The 15,523-nt window shown below is 51.9% G+C and overlaps 1 protein-coding gene across 1 annotated transcript in view; it reads right to left on the bottom strand.

Moving 5' to 3' along the window:
- Nucleotides 1-15,523, bottom strand: part of ACBD6 (acyl-CoA binding domain containing 6) — a 78,039-nt gene that overhangs the window by 21,881 nt on the left and 40,635 nt on the right. The window contains exon 6 of the mRNA XM_056108152.1: nt 8,107-8,196. Coding sequence (XP_055964127.1) covers nt 8,107-8,196 — 90 coding nt within the window. The remainder of the gene's footprint in view (nt 1-8,106; nt 8,197-15,523) is intronic.

Below are 15,523 nucleotides of genomic sequence, written 5' to 3' on the forward strand. Positions count from 1 at the left end.
CCTGGCTCTGCGCTCAGGAATCACTCCTGGCGGTGCTCGGGGCACCCTAGGGGATGCTGGGGATCGAACCCGGGTCAGCCGCGTGCCAAGCAAATGCCCTCCCCGCTGTGCTATGGCTCCAGCCCCATCAATCACCTCCTTAAACTCGGGCCAGACCGGGGGAGGGGGGGGCTGCAGTGACTCCGTGAGGACCTGGTGGCCTGTCTACCAACAGCTCGGATCACCACGGCGCGTCCCCCATGGGGGGGGGGGGGGCAGGGGCAGTTTTTGCAGTTAAAAGATTCTCCCCCACCCCATTCCCGTGCCAAAGGAAAGAAAAGAAAGTGAGAGAAGAGGAGATGCACGGAATCCATTAGAGACCAGACACTTCTTGAGGATAAGGTGGGAACTGCCCCTCCAACGAGTCACAGGGTGGGGATGGGGGAGGGGGAGGTTTGGTCCTCGGGTCCGACAGCAAGTGCCAAGGCCAGGGGGCAGGAGGGGGTGGAGACAGAGCAAGGGGGCAGGGAGAAGGTGGGGGAGAAGGCAGCGAGGCCGAATCTCTCATGCAGAGGGCTCAGTGCCCCCCCTCCCCCTCTTGGCCCTGTCAATCAGTGCATCCGTCCCCAAGTCCTTGAACCTGGGGTGTGCGGGAGGGAGAGGCCTGGAGTCCATTAAGGAGTCCTGCGGGCGGGGGTCCCGGGGGACGCCTCTGTTCTCCTGACACTGGCGGTGGGCTTAGGGGAGGTGGAGGCATCGAGTCCGCACTTTGGGGGTAAATGAGAAAGTGGGGTCGCCGTGGGGGCGTCCCACCGACGAGAGACCCAGAGGCCTTTGACCCTCTCCCCTTCCTTCCCTTGAGGCCTCCCCCTACCTTGTCCAGGGGGCAGAGATTTAAAACAAGGACACAGCAAGGACGGTGACTCACTCAAGCAATGCCACCCGAGCGCAGGACGGAGGATGGTAACTGCAACGATCATAGTGACATCAATGCAGAATCCACGAGTCTACTCCTACTGGATGCAGGGTCCTACTCCAGTTATTACTTTCTGGATCATGACAGAATTTGTCCATGACCAAGCTCTTAACTTGCAGTTAAGTATCATGGCGCTTTGGCCTGGCCCATTTCGATGCCAGGGTAGCTCACAGCTTGCCCTGGGTCCATCCAGTCCCTTGTCCAGACCCTGTATTGGGGGTGCTAGGAAGTAAGGGCAACTGAGGCGAGAGAACAGATGCCCAGGAGTGAATATCATTCAGAGTCAATTAACTCCCAAGTTGCAAAAGCCTAGCATTGACTGTCTTCCTGCGTACATACAAAAAGAACCTTGCTCTGAATTAACCATGCAAAGAACTTAAGGAGAAGAGAAAAAGCAATATTTAGAGGTTAACAGGGTCTGGTTAGGGGAAGCAGAAAGAAAGAGGTTACAGATAAACACCGAGGAATGGGAGCACTGTGATGGGAGTAACCTAAGCTCCCTGTGGCAAGGCTGAGAGGACAACCCAATGTTATCCTACAGACAAGTCCTGTGAACTGGGTCATTACAGGAAGTACCCCAGCAGGACACAAGCCGGGGGCCAGAGATGAGGCTGTGGCAGTGACATGAGGCAAAGCATCCCAAAGCTGAATGGTGACTGCCTGGAGACCTACGCTCCGTTCCCAGGAGCGCCCGAGGGAGCTGGGCTTTTGAGGCAAGGAACTGCACTGGAGGGCGAGTGAGATGTCAGAGGTTCTGCCCCAGTGAATGATGATTTGGGAGACATGGTGCTCTACTGGGTAGGAAGTGGCCAGAGAGGAACGGCCCTTAGACACACACCAGCCAACTGGCCTTATTACTCTGGCCTTGTTTGGCTGGGATAAGTTTTCACTAAGGAAATATTTCTTTTTTTCTTACAAAATTAATAATTTATTTAATTTTATTTTTGCTTTCCAGGCCACACCCAGCGATGCTCAGGGCTGACTCCTGGCTTTGCACTCAGGAATCACTCCTGGCAGTGCTTGGGGGACCCTAGGGGATGCCGGGGATCGAACCCGGGTCGACCGCGTGCAAGGCAAACGCCCTCCCCGCTGTGCTATCGCTCCAGCCCCAAGAAAATATTTCTAGATGCAGGAAAAGTGCTGACTTCCTTAGCAATGACTCACGGTTGCTAAGACCCTTTTTCCTTGGTGAAGCAGAAGGAAGGGATAATAACTAAACACTCTGAGCACAGACTCAACACCATCCCGGCAGGGAAGGGTTAACGCTCCTGCCTGCCGACAGACAGAAGGAGAGTTCTGGAACAAGTCTAGAGGAAGTCGCTTTCCCACGTGTTTGGAGTCATGATCGGCAAAGTCAGATCGTGAGAGCCGGTGCTCTGTAAGGAACTGCACTGGAGGGCGAATGAGATGCCAGAGGTTCTGCATCGGTGAATGATGATTAGGGAGAGTTAGAATGAACTCGGTAGGGCCTGACCACACGCAGGTCCTAATCCTGGCGCGACATCAGCGTCCCCGGGGCCGAGGGTCCGTCGGCATCGAGGGAAGTGACAGGGTCCGCTTCACCCGGAAGCCAGGGGTACGAACTGAACATCACTAAATGCCACGGCAGGCCCAAGGCTCTGCCCTGAATGGAACCAAGACCTCTGGCCACTGTCAGATAATCTGTCACCAGAAGCCACTTGTGCCCCCGCCAGATATTTATTGCTATTGATCCGCGGGGTCCTCGCAAAAGACTTTTGTTCTCCGAGAACGGGACTCTGACCTCAATTAAGTTATGAATTTCAATCCGATAGACTGCTCCACTTACCCTGTTACTCCCCCGGACTGGATTAATTAGAATTAGCGAGGCCCAGAGTCACCTCCGGCTCCTCATGGATCATGCTATTTTAATAATAAATAAAGGGACAGCGGCATCGGACGAGAAGTATTTTGAAAGATGGCTCATCCGGGCACATCGCTCAGAACCTGCCAATATCAATTTATCTAACTTCGATGACCTCACAGACTTTCTCTTTCTTTCGGCTCGTTGGAATTTCTTTTTTTCCTTTTTTTTTTTTTCTTTCAGCTACGGTAAACCTGCTCTCTGCACAGAGGAATCAAAATATTACTTAGCCATTTCCCCTCTGGAGACATCCAGTGTTCTCTCCCAAACATTGCTGTCTCCCTCATATCTAAATCTCAACAAAACTTATTGTGTTTCATCAAAAACTCAAGTGAAAACTCAAAAGTGCGACTTCGTCGTACTAGCACACCACTGCTGTTTCGTGAGCAGCACCTCCTGAAAGCAATCATTTCTGAAAATCGAAGCTTAAAACTTTATCTCACAGGGGCTGGAGCGATAGCACAGTGGGGAGGGCATTTGCCTTGCATGCAGCCGACCCAGGTTCGATTCCCAGCATCCCACAGGGTCCTCCGAGCTCTGCCAGGAGTAATTCCTGAGTGCATGAGCCAGGAGTAACCCCTGTGCAATGCCAGGTGTGACCTAAAAAAAAAAAAAAAACCCACTGTTCTCCTGTTGTCCATTGATTTGCTCGAGCGGGCACCAGTAATGTCTCACAACAACAAATCCTTTATCTCACAGCATCAAGGGAAGAAATATCACAATCTAGGGAAAATACTTGCTTTTAGTTAGCATTAATGAAAATTTACAATAATATTAACAATATAGTTCATAAGTTAGGAAGTCCTGGTTCCCTGTACTGATCGATACATTGAGTAGGAAAGCATCAGAATGTGACTAAAATGGACACAATTAAGTCTGCAACACATATCAGTGTGCAGGTGGATTTACTTTAATCTAAGTCTCACTGGGGCAGGTAAATACTAGCCAATGAGAATTCTATATCAACTTGATCACAACAATAAACGTGACGTCAGAATTTGCTAGATTTGCTCTTGTAGCTTTAAACTTACTCCTTAAGTATAAACAAATCACTAAAAATGTAACAAGGCGCTGGAGCATTGAGGAGGGTGCTTGCCTTGCCTGTGGCCGACCCGGGTTCAATCCCCGGCATCCCATAGGGTCCCCTGAATCCCACCAGGAGTAACCTCTAAATGCAGAGCCAGGCGTAACCCCTGAGCACCGCCGGGGGTTACAAAACAAAACAAAAAATTGTAACGAACATTGTTCAAGAATGCAGAGTGGGGCATGCAGTCTTTATCTGATATCTAACACTAGAACGATAGAAGTTTAAAAAAAATATAGCGAATCCTCCAGACTTAAGTGCATTGCCCATTCGAATAGTGGACATAGCACAAAAGCTTTTTACAAAGCATAGCACAAAATTCTTTGATTACTAAAACTGGGAACAAAAGCGAAGACTGAGTTAGGGTGCCAAGATGAAGCTGCGATTTCAGAACTGAATCAATGCCAGGGGCTGAAGTGAACTGTGTGTGTGTGTGTGTGTGTGTGTGTGTGTGTGTGTGTGTGTGTGTGAATAACTTGCATGTGTGACACCCTGTTTGATTTCCAGTCCCCGCCCCATAGCCCCACGCACACATGCACGCACACACGCACACACGCGCGCGGGCACACACACACACACACACACGCATACCTAAAAACAATGCAAATTTAGAACACAGTGATTTATCAAGTCTTTTAAAAAATGTAAGGGTTCTTATTACGCCATCCGACAGAAAAGAAACAGGCCGACAGGAAATTATTGTACAATGAAACAACTGCTTTTCCACCGGCCAAGTTATCTGACTTAATCTCCACCTGCACCCACTCACACACCCACAAGAATCTGCTAGACCCAACTTTTGCTCATTTCCGGAGAGAGAATGAACCAACTTTCATTCTCTAGAGAAACAAGTGGTGGTCAGGACTGTGTTCCTGGTGATTCGCTCAGCAGAAAAAGACAGATCAAGTGACAAAACGGACTGTGTTTTTTTTTTTTGGCTAAGAGTTTTGTCTCCGCACCTGACTTTCATTAAGGTCCATATTCTTAAGTGGAATTAAGGCAATTCTCTAGCAAATTATCCAGGTGATTTAACGCGTTAAACTGGACTTTTCAAATGACCCCCTAAATTAGGGTCACGAGGACAATACAGAAGTCCAGCAAGAAAAACAGGCAGGTTCTGGGCTTCTCTGACAGGTGACAATTTTTGAGTTGTGGAAAATGATTCTACAAAGGCTACGGGCACAATATTGAAGATATCGTGGAGAGATCTTAAAATTCCCCAATGATCCCCAAAAAAGCCACACTAATAAGCTTTTTTTTTTGCTTTTTGCTTTTTGGGTCACACCTGGCGATGCACAGGGGTTCCTCCTGGCTCTGCACTCAGGAATCACTCCTGGCAGTGCTCAGGGGACCATATGGGATGCTGGGAATCGAACCTGGGTCGGCCTAGTGCAAGGCAAATGCCCTCCCCACTGTGTTATCACTCCAGCCCCCAGTGAGCTCTTTAGAGTAACAATGATAAACATTTACAATTAAATTGAACAAGAAAAGTCCCAGGAGAGATACAGTACTACAGCTATAATCTTGCCTTGCATGGGCCGATCTGGGGATTTGGGTTCGATCCTGATCTGGGTTCGATCCCCCGCATCCCCCCCGCATCCCACAGGGTCCCCTGAGCTCTGCCAGGAGGAATTAACGCAGAGCCAAGGAGGAAGCCCTGAGCATCGCCGGGTGTGGCCCCCACACCCCATCCCTGCGGGTGGGGGCAAGTCTTGGGATTCCCCTGGGGGCAAGACCGGCAGCCAAGCGGACCCTTGGAATAAAACTGACCCTGCTTGGAAGCGACCCACAGGCCAGCCGATAATAACGTTGTTGAAGCCAGACTGAGTCACCAGGGAGACGAAGCCATCCCTTCAGTTACGAGGTCGGCATTGTCTGGCTCTGAAAGGGATTTTCAATGAGGAGAGCAGAGAAGGAACCGGGAGGGGAGAGAGACTCACGTGCCTGACCGCAGCTCGGTCGCCCCATGGACCGGGTTTGTGCATGCTACGGCAGTGAGGTTGCCCTGTAGACTGGGTCTGTGCATGCCAGCTAATGCAAGGGGTAGGAGATGTCTCAATGGTCAGGACAACCCTGGCCAGGACACAGTTCATCAGAACACCCACAGGGGACGCTCACGGGGCCTTAAAGTAGGACTTCAGGCCAACACAGGTTATTTTTTGTCTTTTGCTTTTGGGGTCATATCCAGCAATGCTCAGGGCTGACTCCTGGCTCTGCACTCAGGGATCACTCCTGGCGGTGCTCGGGGGACCCTATGAGATGCTGGGACTCGAACCCAGGTCAGCCGTGTGCAAGGAAAACGCCCTTCCTGCTGTGCTATCGCTCCAGCCCCGTTGTTTTTCTTTTTGGGAGGGGTTTTGGGCCACACCTGGCGGTGCTTAGGTATTACTACTCCTGGCTCTGTGCTCAGGGAGCACTCCTGGTGGGTTCTGGGGGCGCTCTGGGGTGCTGCGTGCAATAGCTGACACCTTAGCCCCTGACCTGTGGCTCCGGCCCCATGAAAGAAACTCTTGTGGGAAGGAAAGAATAAAAAGCACTGAGGAATACAAACTCTCCACCTGCCCGTGAACCAGTTAAACCAGCGTGACTAAGGCCGCACCGCCGAGACACAGAACCTTCTCCGGGGTCACCTGCGGCATCAAGAAATCATGTCACAGGACTGGATCGATAACACAGCAGGGAGGGCATTGGCCTGGCACCCGGCCGACGCGGGTTCGATCCCTGGCATCCCCTAGGGTCCCCCGAGCACCGCCAGGAGTGATTCCTGAGTGCAGAGCCAGGAGTCAGCCCTGAGCATCGCTGGGTGTGGCCCAAAAAGCAAAAAAATAAATAAATAAAAATAAAAAAAGGAAAGAAAAGAAATCACGGGTCACTGCACCGAGGCCAGTCTGGCTAAAGAGAGACCGGAAGTGGGTGCCAGGAGATCAGAAACGGGGACAAGAGGCTTCTCAATGGGCCTTTCACGGCCTAGAGCTTGGCCCCACTGTACCCCAGTCCCACCGAGCCTGTCCCACAAGACACAAACCAGGGGAGCCCGATTGATGGACGTCACGGGTGGAGTTTTCTGACTGGAATCTACACCCCTAAACGTGTGGGGGGGGAAGGGGAGTCACATGACCCCCGGGCATCACTAGATGTAGCTGTGGGGTGATCCCTGGCACTGTGGGGTCCAGGTAGCGCATAGCCTTGGCCCAAACTGCTCCCGGGAGTGGCTCCAGGGTCCCCTGAGCACCTCTTAGGGGGATCCCCCAGCCCCCCAATAAAAGAATACTCAAAAGGCTCTTGGAGACGCCTTCCTCCTGTTCTGATCTGATTCTCCGGCTCCGTTTTCCCACCATCGTGCCAACGTGCCGATGACTGGGCATCACTGGCCCCCAATGGAGCACTGGCTCCATCCGGGCTGGTGGTAACCTGAGTATCTTCACCACCAAACGGGAAAGGCAATGGACAGTGAAACGTTTGCGGGGCTGGAGTGAGAGCACCAGCGGGGAGGGCGTTGGCCTGGCACGCGGCCGACCCGGGTTCGATCCCTGGCATCCCATAGGGTCCCCCGAGCACTGCCAGGAGTGATTCCTGAGTGCAGAACCAGGAGACAGCCTTGAACATCGCTGGCTGCAGACCCATAAGAAAGAAAGAAAGAAAGAAAGAAAGAAAGAAAGAAAGAAAGAGAGAGAGAGAGAGAGAGAGAGAGAAAGAAAGAAAGAAAGAAAGAAAGAAAGAAAGAAAGAAAAAGGCTAGTAAGGGGCTGGAGCGACAGCACAGCGGGGAGGGCGTTTGCCTGGCACGCGGCAGACCCGGGTTCGATCCCCGGCATCCCATAGGGTCTTCCGAGCACCGCCAGGAGTGATTCCTGAGTGCAGAGCCAGGAGTCAGCCCTGAGCATCGCCAGGTGGGACCCAAAAAGCCCCCAAAAAAACCCAACAACAACAACGGTAGTCTCAGGATGGAACGTTCCGGGGCCGTTTTTTAAGAGACAGAACAGGCGAGTTCATGAGCACAGAAGGTAGGTTCCTGCCTGGGGCTGGGGTTGGGGGGGTTCAGGGCGTGAGGACTTGTGCCACAAGGTTCCCTGCACCCATGGCTGCGAAGGCAGCGCTGACCACGCCAGGCTGCCTGCACAACCACACACACAACACAGAGTCTGGCCTTGGTTTCGAAGAAAAGGCTCTCTGGGCGCCGGCTTACCTGACAGTGGATATCCGCTCTGTGCTGTAACAGGATGGTGACCAGCTCCTTGTGGCCCCGGTCACAGGCCCAGTGGAGCAGGGTTCGGCCCTGGAATCCAGAAAGGAGACACGGCGTCAGTAGGTCGGAGAGTGAACAGGCACTTTCCAAGGAACGCAGGGCCTTGGAAAGTGCCAAGGTCACACCCAGCGATGCTCAGGGGTTCCTCCTGGCTCTGCGCTCAGGAATCACTCCTGGCGGTGCTCGGGGGACCCTATGGGATGCTGAGGATCGAACCCGGGTCGGCAGCGTGTAAGGCAAACACCGTCCCCGCTGTGCTATGGCTCCGGCCCCTTGGGAAATCTTCTCAAAGTCTGCTCAGGGTCTGGGCAGCCCAGGCCTCAGAGACAGGAGGCTGGGGGTTCAAGCCCCAGCACCCCTCAAAAAAAATAATAAAGCAAGTGCAAAGCAGAGCTTGCTTCAAGTGGGAGGTGTCCTGCCTCTGGTTATAGCAGTTATAAACACACACACACACACACACACACACACACACACACACACACACACACGATTAAATCCCAGCGGAGAACCCATCTGAATGTCTTACACCCTGGTTCACTCAACCCTAAGGAAGACAGGACATTTCACAGTTTGAAAAGAAACATTTCCCAAGGCTGGAGCGACAGCACAGCGGGAGGGCTTTTGCCTTGCATGCGGCAGACCTGGGTTCGATTCCCGGAATCCCATAGGGTCCCCGAGCACTGCCAGGAGTGATTTCTGAGTGCAGAGCCAGGAGTCAGCTCTGAGCATCGCCGGGTGGGACCCAAAAAGAAAAATAAGTAAATAAATATTAAAAAAGGAAAAGAAACATTTTTCCCCTTAATATTCAAACTTTCATTGTGAAATTTCTCAAAACAGATTAGTACCAGGAGTTTTGCTCCATGGCGTGGAGGCCAGCCACACATGCTAGGGGAAAAGGGAGCTCAGATAGAGAAGGGAGCACCAAATAAAGGGTGCTGGGAGGATCCTCCCAGGATGGGAGAAGCATGCTGAAAGTAGACTCGAGACCGAACATGATGGCCACTCAATGCCTCTTTTGCAAACCACAGCACCCAAAAGAAGAGAGAAAGAACAAGGGGGAATGCTCTGCCACAGAGGCGGGGTGGGATGGGGGGATGGGAGGGTGGGAGGGATACTGGGACCCGTGGTGGTGGAAAATGGGCACTGGTGGAGGGATGGGTGTTTGATCATTGTACAAGTGAAACCCAAGCACAAAAATCTGTAAGTCGACAACTGTACCTCATGGTGTTTCACTAATAAAAATTAAATAAATAATAATAATAAAAAAAGAACTTTCCTGGAAAAAAAAAAAGAAATTTCCCAAGACATGGGGACACTTCAGTGGTGCCACAGTGCAGCCTGTGACAGTCCATGTGATCAGCCCCGCCGCAGAAGTACCAAGCACTGAGCACCGAGCACTGAGCATCAAGTACCCTGTCCCTGGGCTAGACCAAGGACTCGCACAGACCAGGAACGGGCTAATTCTCGTCTCCGTGGTCAGAAACTGGGTCTGACTGGGGCCAAGTATAAACCACCCGGGCTAAGGGCTTTCCTCAAGGAATGAACCAGGGCTTAAGGTGACCCCCCGGGGACAGCTGTGATGTCACTTGGAAAGGAACGGAATGTTTTCCCACAGTGAGTGCAAATCCCTGCCCAGGTCTATTTAGAAAAGACTTAAGCGCCCGAGGCCGGGATCAGGATGGCTTTCCTGGCGAGGGTGCTTTTCTAGAAGCTTCTAAACCTGCCTCCCTCCAGGGCCTGTTCAGACCTCCCACATACCTATGAATTTGATTAGTTAAAACAGGATTAAGTCTCGAAACCATCCGAATAAAAATTAGGATCATCTTTCTACACAGGGCTTCCTTTAATTTGCTCTGGTGATTTTTTTTTTGCTTTTTAGGTCACACCTGGCAATGCACAGGGGTTCCTCCTGGCTCTTCACTCAGGAGTTACTCCTGGCGGTGCTCGGGGGACCCTATGGGATGCTGGGAATTGAACCCGGGTCGGCCGCATGCAAGGCAAACGCCCTCCCCGCTGTGCTGTGCCTCCGGCCCCTGCTCTAGTGACTTTTATTAACCAGGACTGAGCGTGGCTTATCACAAAAGGCAGAGAGGGAGACAGAGAGAGGAGGCTGGAACCGTAGCACAGCGGGGAGGGCGCTTGCCTTGCACGCGGCTGACCCGGGTTTGATCCCCGGCATCCCAGATGGTCCCCCAGCACCTCCGGGAGTGATTCCTAAATGTAGAGCCGGTGGTCAGCCCCGAGCACTGCCAGCTGTGGCCCCCAAACCAAAACAAGCAAACCAACAAAATAATAAATATGACTTCTGGTGCTCCAACCAGCTGGCTGTCACCAGGTGGAACCCCAGAGCCTTGGGCGCCAATATCAAGCTGAACGTCTTCCAAGTTCAACAGAATGACAGCGGCTTTTGCCAAAGGATGGATAAAGGGCTAGTCCTGAGCTTCCGGTTGCCTGTCTGGCTCTGGGGTGACTCCTCGCTCTGCTTGGAGCTTGGGTTTGCTCTTGGCAGACAGAGCTCAGGGAATGTGGGGTGCTGGGTAAGGGTCCCACGCTCCAGTCCACCCCCTCCCCCCGAAGCCTTTCCTCAGCGCAAGGCTGCCAACGTTTTACCATTTTCACGCTGAAACGAACACGTTTGGCTACTAAGTTCAGCTTTCTTGCTTTTTGGGTCCCACCCGGCGATGCTCAGGGCCGACTCCTGGTTCCGCACTCAGGAATCACTCCTGGCGGTGTTCAGGGGACCCTAGGGGATGCTGGGGATCGAACCCGGGTCGGCTGCGTGCCAGGCAAACACCCTCCCCACTGTGCTATGGCTCCAGCCCCTCATCTCAATTCTTTTTAAGGAATTTTGTTTTGTTTTCTGTTTGGGGGCCACATCTGGCGATGCTCTGGGCTGACTCCCAGCTCTGCACTCAGGAATCACTCCTGGCGGTGCTCGGGGGACCCTATGGGATGCCGGGGATCGAACCCGGGTCGGCCTTGTGCAAGGCAGTCACCCTCCCTGCTATCCTATTGCTCCAGCCCCAAGATTTCATCGTTTTCTTTTCTTTTCGGATCCCACCCGGCGATGCTCAGGGCTGACTCCTTGCTCTGCACTCAGGGACCACTCCTGGTGGTGCTCAGGGGACCCTATGGGATGCCGGGGATCGAACCCGGGTTGGCCGCGTGTGAGACCAACACCCTTCCCGCTGTGCTATGGCTCCGGTCCCCTAAGTTTAACTCTTAACAAGAATGACCACGGAGGTAAAAGGCCCTTATCAGTTCCCCTTACTTTGTTACGCAGGAAGACGTTATCCCTGCTAACCAGGAGTCATACCATTAATTTCTACTTGTCATCCGGGTCCTTAACTTCTCCAGGAGGGTCACATCTTACTAATGCTAAAATATAAATCCTGAGCTTTTATTGGGGGGAAAGGCCGGCAACACGTCTTCCTGCTAATGGGAATTATATTTTAAAGTTCCCAAATGTGGTGCCAAAAATTTACTTTAGGGGGAAGGCCGAGGACCGGACCTTGGTGGCAATTTCCTCTTTGGACATATTTTCCAGAAGGTGGGAACACAGCTGTGTTTTAAGGTGGGTGACACCTCTCAGATACATTTAGGTGATGCTTTTTAACACATATTTTGACCCGCAATGTCATTAATTTTGGTAACCCATTATTTTAATGGTACACTAATTAACCTTGGATTAGAGTGGATTATCTGACAATGACTTCTCTGCCTAAGTGCTGAAGAGATCCACCTTTCGACCACTCTACTGATTCATTTTTCTTTTCGTGTCGTATTAAGAAGGCCAAAAACAGGAGTGAGGGTTAGCATCCTTGTTAAATAACCATAGGGGGAAAAAAAAATCAATCGGGCTTTGGAATTTTGTCCGCTGAGATGGTCTATATTCAAATGTACAGAGAAAGGCAGGAGCAGAGGGCAGGGGGTCTGAAAATCTTTTCTTCACCAAATCACACAGTTCCTGTAAAATGTTCACTCCATCTTACTAGTCAAGCAATAACATAACCGGCAGTTTGCAGTGATGTCCCTTTTTCTTTAATCTTTTGTTGTTGTTGTTGCTGTTTTTTTTTGAGGGGGGGAGGACGACACACCCGGCGGTGCTCAGGGCTGACTCCTGGCTCTGCACTCAGGAATCACTCCTGGTGGAGCTCAGGGAACCTTACGGGATGCTGGGAATCGAACCCGGGTCGGCTGCGTGCCAGGCAAAAGCCCTCCCCTCTGTGCTGTCACTCCAGTCCATCAATGCTGAGTTTTAATCTGAAGCTATCACTGTCACTGTCCTCCCGTTGTTCACTGATTTGCTCGAGCAGGCCCGTTAACGTCTCCATTGACACTTGTTACTGTGTCTGGCATATCGAATACGTCACGGGTAGCTTGCCAGGCTTTGCCATGCGGGTGAGATACTCTCGGTAGCTTGCTGGGCTCTCCGCAAGGGGCAGAGGAATCGAACTCGGGTCGGCCAGGTTGGCTGCATGCAAGGCAAACGCCCTACCCGCTGTGCTATCGCTCCAGCCCATCAATGCTGAATTTTAATGTGAAGCTACTTCATGGTTTCCTCGGGGAGGAAAGACTACAGGATTTTGCGTCTGAAATAATTCAGTAGGGCTGGAGCCACAAGACAGTGGGGAGGGCGCTTGCTTTGCATGCGGTCAACCCAGGGTCAGTCCCCGGCATTCCATAAGGTCCCCCGAGCCCCGCCAGGAGTGATCCCTGAGTGCAGAGCCGGGAGTCAGCCCTGAGCATCACCAGGTGTGACTCCAAACCCAAACCCAAACCAAGTCGTTGCTAACTGGGATCACAAAAGAGGCTTCTTCGATAGTTCTTAGAACCCACTGGGGTTGGGGTAGAAATATTTCCCCGAAGTATTTAGATGACAGAAGTGGAGGCGCGTGGAACAGCATTATTAAAAGGAGTCTCTTAGGTCACTGAGAATCCTCCGAGACTGCAGGTCGAGCTTCAGATAAATTCTGGAGCGTGAATGCAGTGAAAAATGGGGGTGAGGGGGGACAGGATAATCCATAGCCAAGGGTACCAGGCAGTGCCCTCGCTCCCCGGATGAAGGCTCTAAAGTGCTTTAAGAGTGCAGCTGCCAGCCTAGTAAGTGGTATTACTTCCACACCTTTGGGAAAGTAGTTTTAATAGTTGACACACTGCTTTGAAATCCTTAGTTATCCGTCCTGAAAGCATGTTTAAAAAAAAATTTAAAAAAATAAAAGTTTCAGGGGCTGGAGCGATAGCACAGCGGGTAGGGCGTTTGCCTTGCACGGGCCAACCCGGGTTTGATTCCCAGCATCCCATATGGTCCCCTGAGCACCGCCGGGAGTAATTCCTGAGTGCAGAACCAGGAGTAACTCCTGTGCATGGCCGGGTGTGACCAAAAAAGCAAAAAATAAATAAATAAATAAAAGTTGCTCCTGGAATCACAAAATTAAATAGAAAGAACACTGAAGTTGAGAACCAGTCTTGGTGCCCTTGTGGTATTTTGAAAATGTTTTTCTGTTTTTTTTCTTCAATTGATTTGGGTCACACCTGGCGACGCTCAGGGCTGACTCCTGGTTCTGCACTAAAGAATTACTCCTGGCAGTGCTCGGGGGGACCCTAGAGGATGCTGGGGATTAAAACCGGGTCGGCTGCACGCAAGACAAATGCCCTCCCTACTGTGCTATCACTCCAGCCCCTAGGCAAAGATTTTTTATATTTTTTAATTTTTTTTTGGCCATATCCAGTGATGCTCAGGGCTGGATCCCGGCTCTGCACTCAGCAATCACTCGTGGTGGTGCTTGGGGGACCCTAGGGGATGCGGGGGATTAAACCCGGGTCGGCCGCGTGCCAGGCCAACGCCTCCCCGCTGTGCTATTGCCCAGGTCCCTGGTTCATCACTCTTGATTGATTGATTGATTGATTGATTGACTGATTGCTTTTTGGGTCCCACCTGGCGATGCTCAGTGCTGACTCCTGGTTCTGCACTCAGGAATCACTCCTGGCAGTGCTCGGGGGACCCTATGGGATGCCAGGGATCAAACCCGGGTCGGCCCCATACAAGGCAAACGCCCTCCCTGCTTTGCTCGGCCCCTGCAACTGTACTTTTAAGGAAGAGAAGATATACAGGAGAAACTGCTCAGCCCAAATGACAAAATACAAGTGTTTGATTCCAGACTTGATGCATGTTTTTGTGCATTACCGTTACAGCAGCAAAGACAGGATTCAGCAAAAGCACCTGTGTTTACTTTGGTGTGGAGGAAATTTAACTGCATTCTCACTATCATGTTTCATGCGCTCCTGGCAGATTTTGTGTGAAATAAAATGGACTTTTCAGTTAACTAAGAGCTAGACTGATGTTGGTCTAATTGACAGACGAGCATTTTGGGCTTTTTTTTTTTTTTTGGCTTTTTTGAGTCCCACCTGGGGATGCTCAGAGCTGACTCCTGGCTCTGCACTCAGGAATCACTCCTGGCGGTGTTCAAGGGGACCCTATGGGATGTCGGGGATTGAACCTGGGTCGGCCACGTGCAAGTCCAACGCCCTCCCCGCTGTGCTATTGCTCCAGCTCCACATTTTGTTTTAAAATCGAGTTATTCATGAGCCAAACCCTGCAGTGCTCAGTACTCCTGGGTCTGTGCTCAGGGATCACTCCTGGAGGTGCTCGGGGGACCACGCGTGGCGCTGGGGATTACCCTGGAGCTGGTCACATGTGAGGCAGGCTCCCTACCACTGTGTGTCTCGCTCGCCCCTAAATGTTTTTTCGAACCGGACTTGGCATGGCAGAACGTGCACTGGGATCCCAGGAATCATGGCGATCACAGAGGAGGAGGAGGGAACTGCATCATTCGGAGTAACAGCGCATACATCTCCGCGCTGCTCCCTTTCCCAATGCTCCTGGGCATCGCATGGAGGGCTCCTACCTGCCAGGCTGTCCCCGCCACTGTTTTCCTCCTCCTCAATCTCCCATGTCCCTCTCACAGGTTCTTTTTAAAAAATAATAAAATTGATGAACCAGACAGTAACACAGTTGCCACTGCATAGAGCTGCCTGAGCACCATTAGAAGTGAGCCCTGAGCACAGAGCCAGGAGTCAACCTTGAGCACTGAGCCAGGAGTGAGCCCTGAGCATAGAGCTGGGAGTCAGCCCTGAGGACAGAACTGGGAATGAGGTCTGAGCACAGAACCAGGAGTCATCCCTGAGCACAGAGCTGGGAGTGAGCCCCAAGCACTGAGCTGGGAGTCAGCCCTGAGCACAGAGCCAGGAGACAGCCCTGAGCACAGAGCCAGGAGTCAGCCCTGAGCACAGAGCCGGGAGTCAGCACTGAGCACAGAGTTAGGAGTCAGCCCTGAGCACAGAGCTAGGAGTCAGC

This window comes from Sorex fumeus, unplaced genomic scaffold (assembly GCF_029834395.1).
Source record: "Sorex fumeus unplaced genomic scaffold, SorFum_2.1 ptg000195l, whole genome shotgun sequence".
Lineage (NCBI taxonomy): Eukaryota > Metazoa > Chordata > Mammalia > Eulipotyphla > Soricidae > Sorex > Sorex fumeus.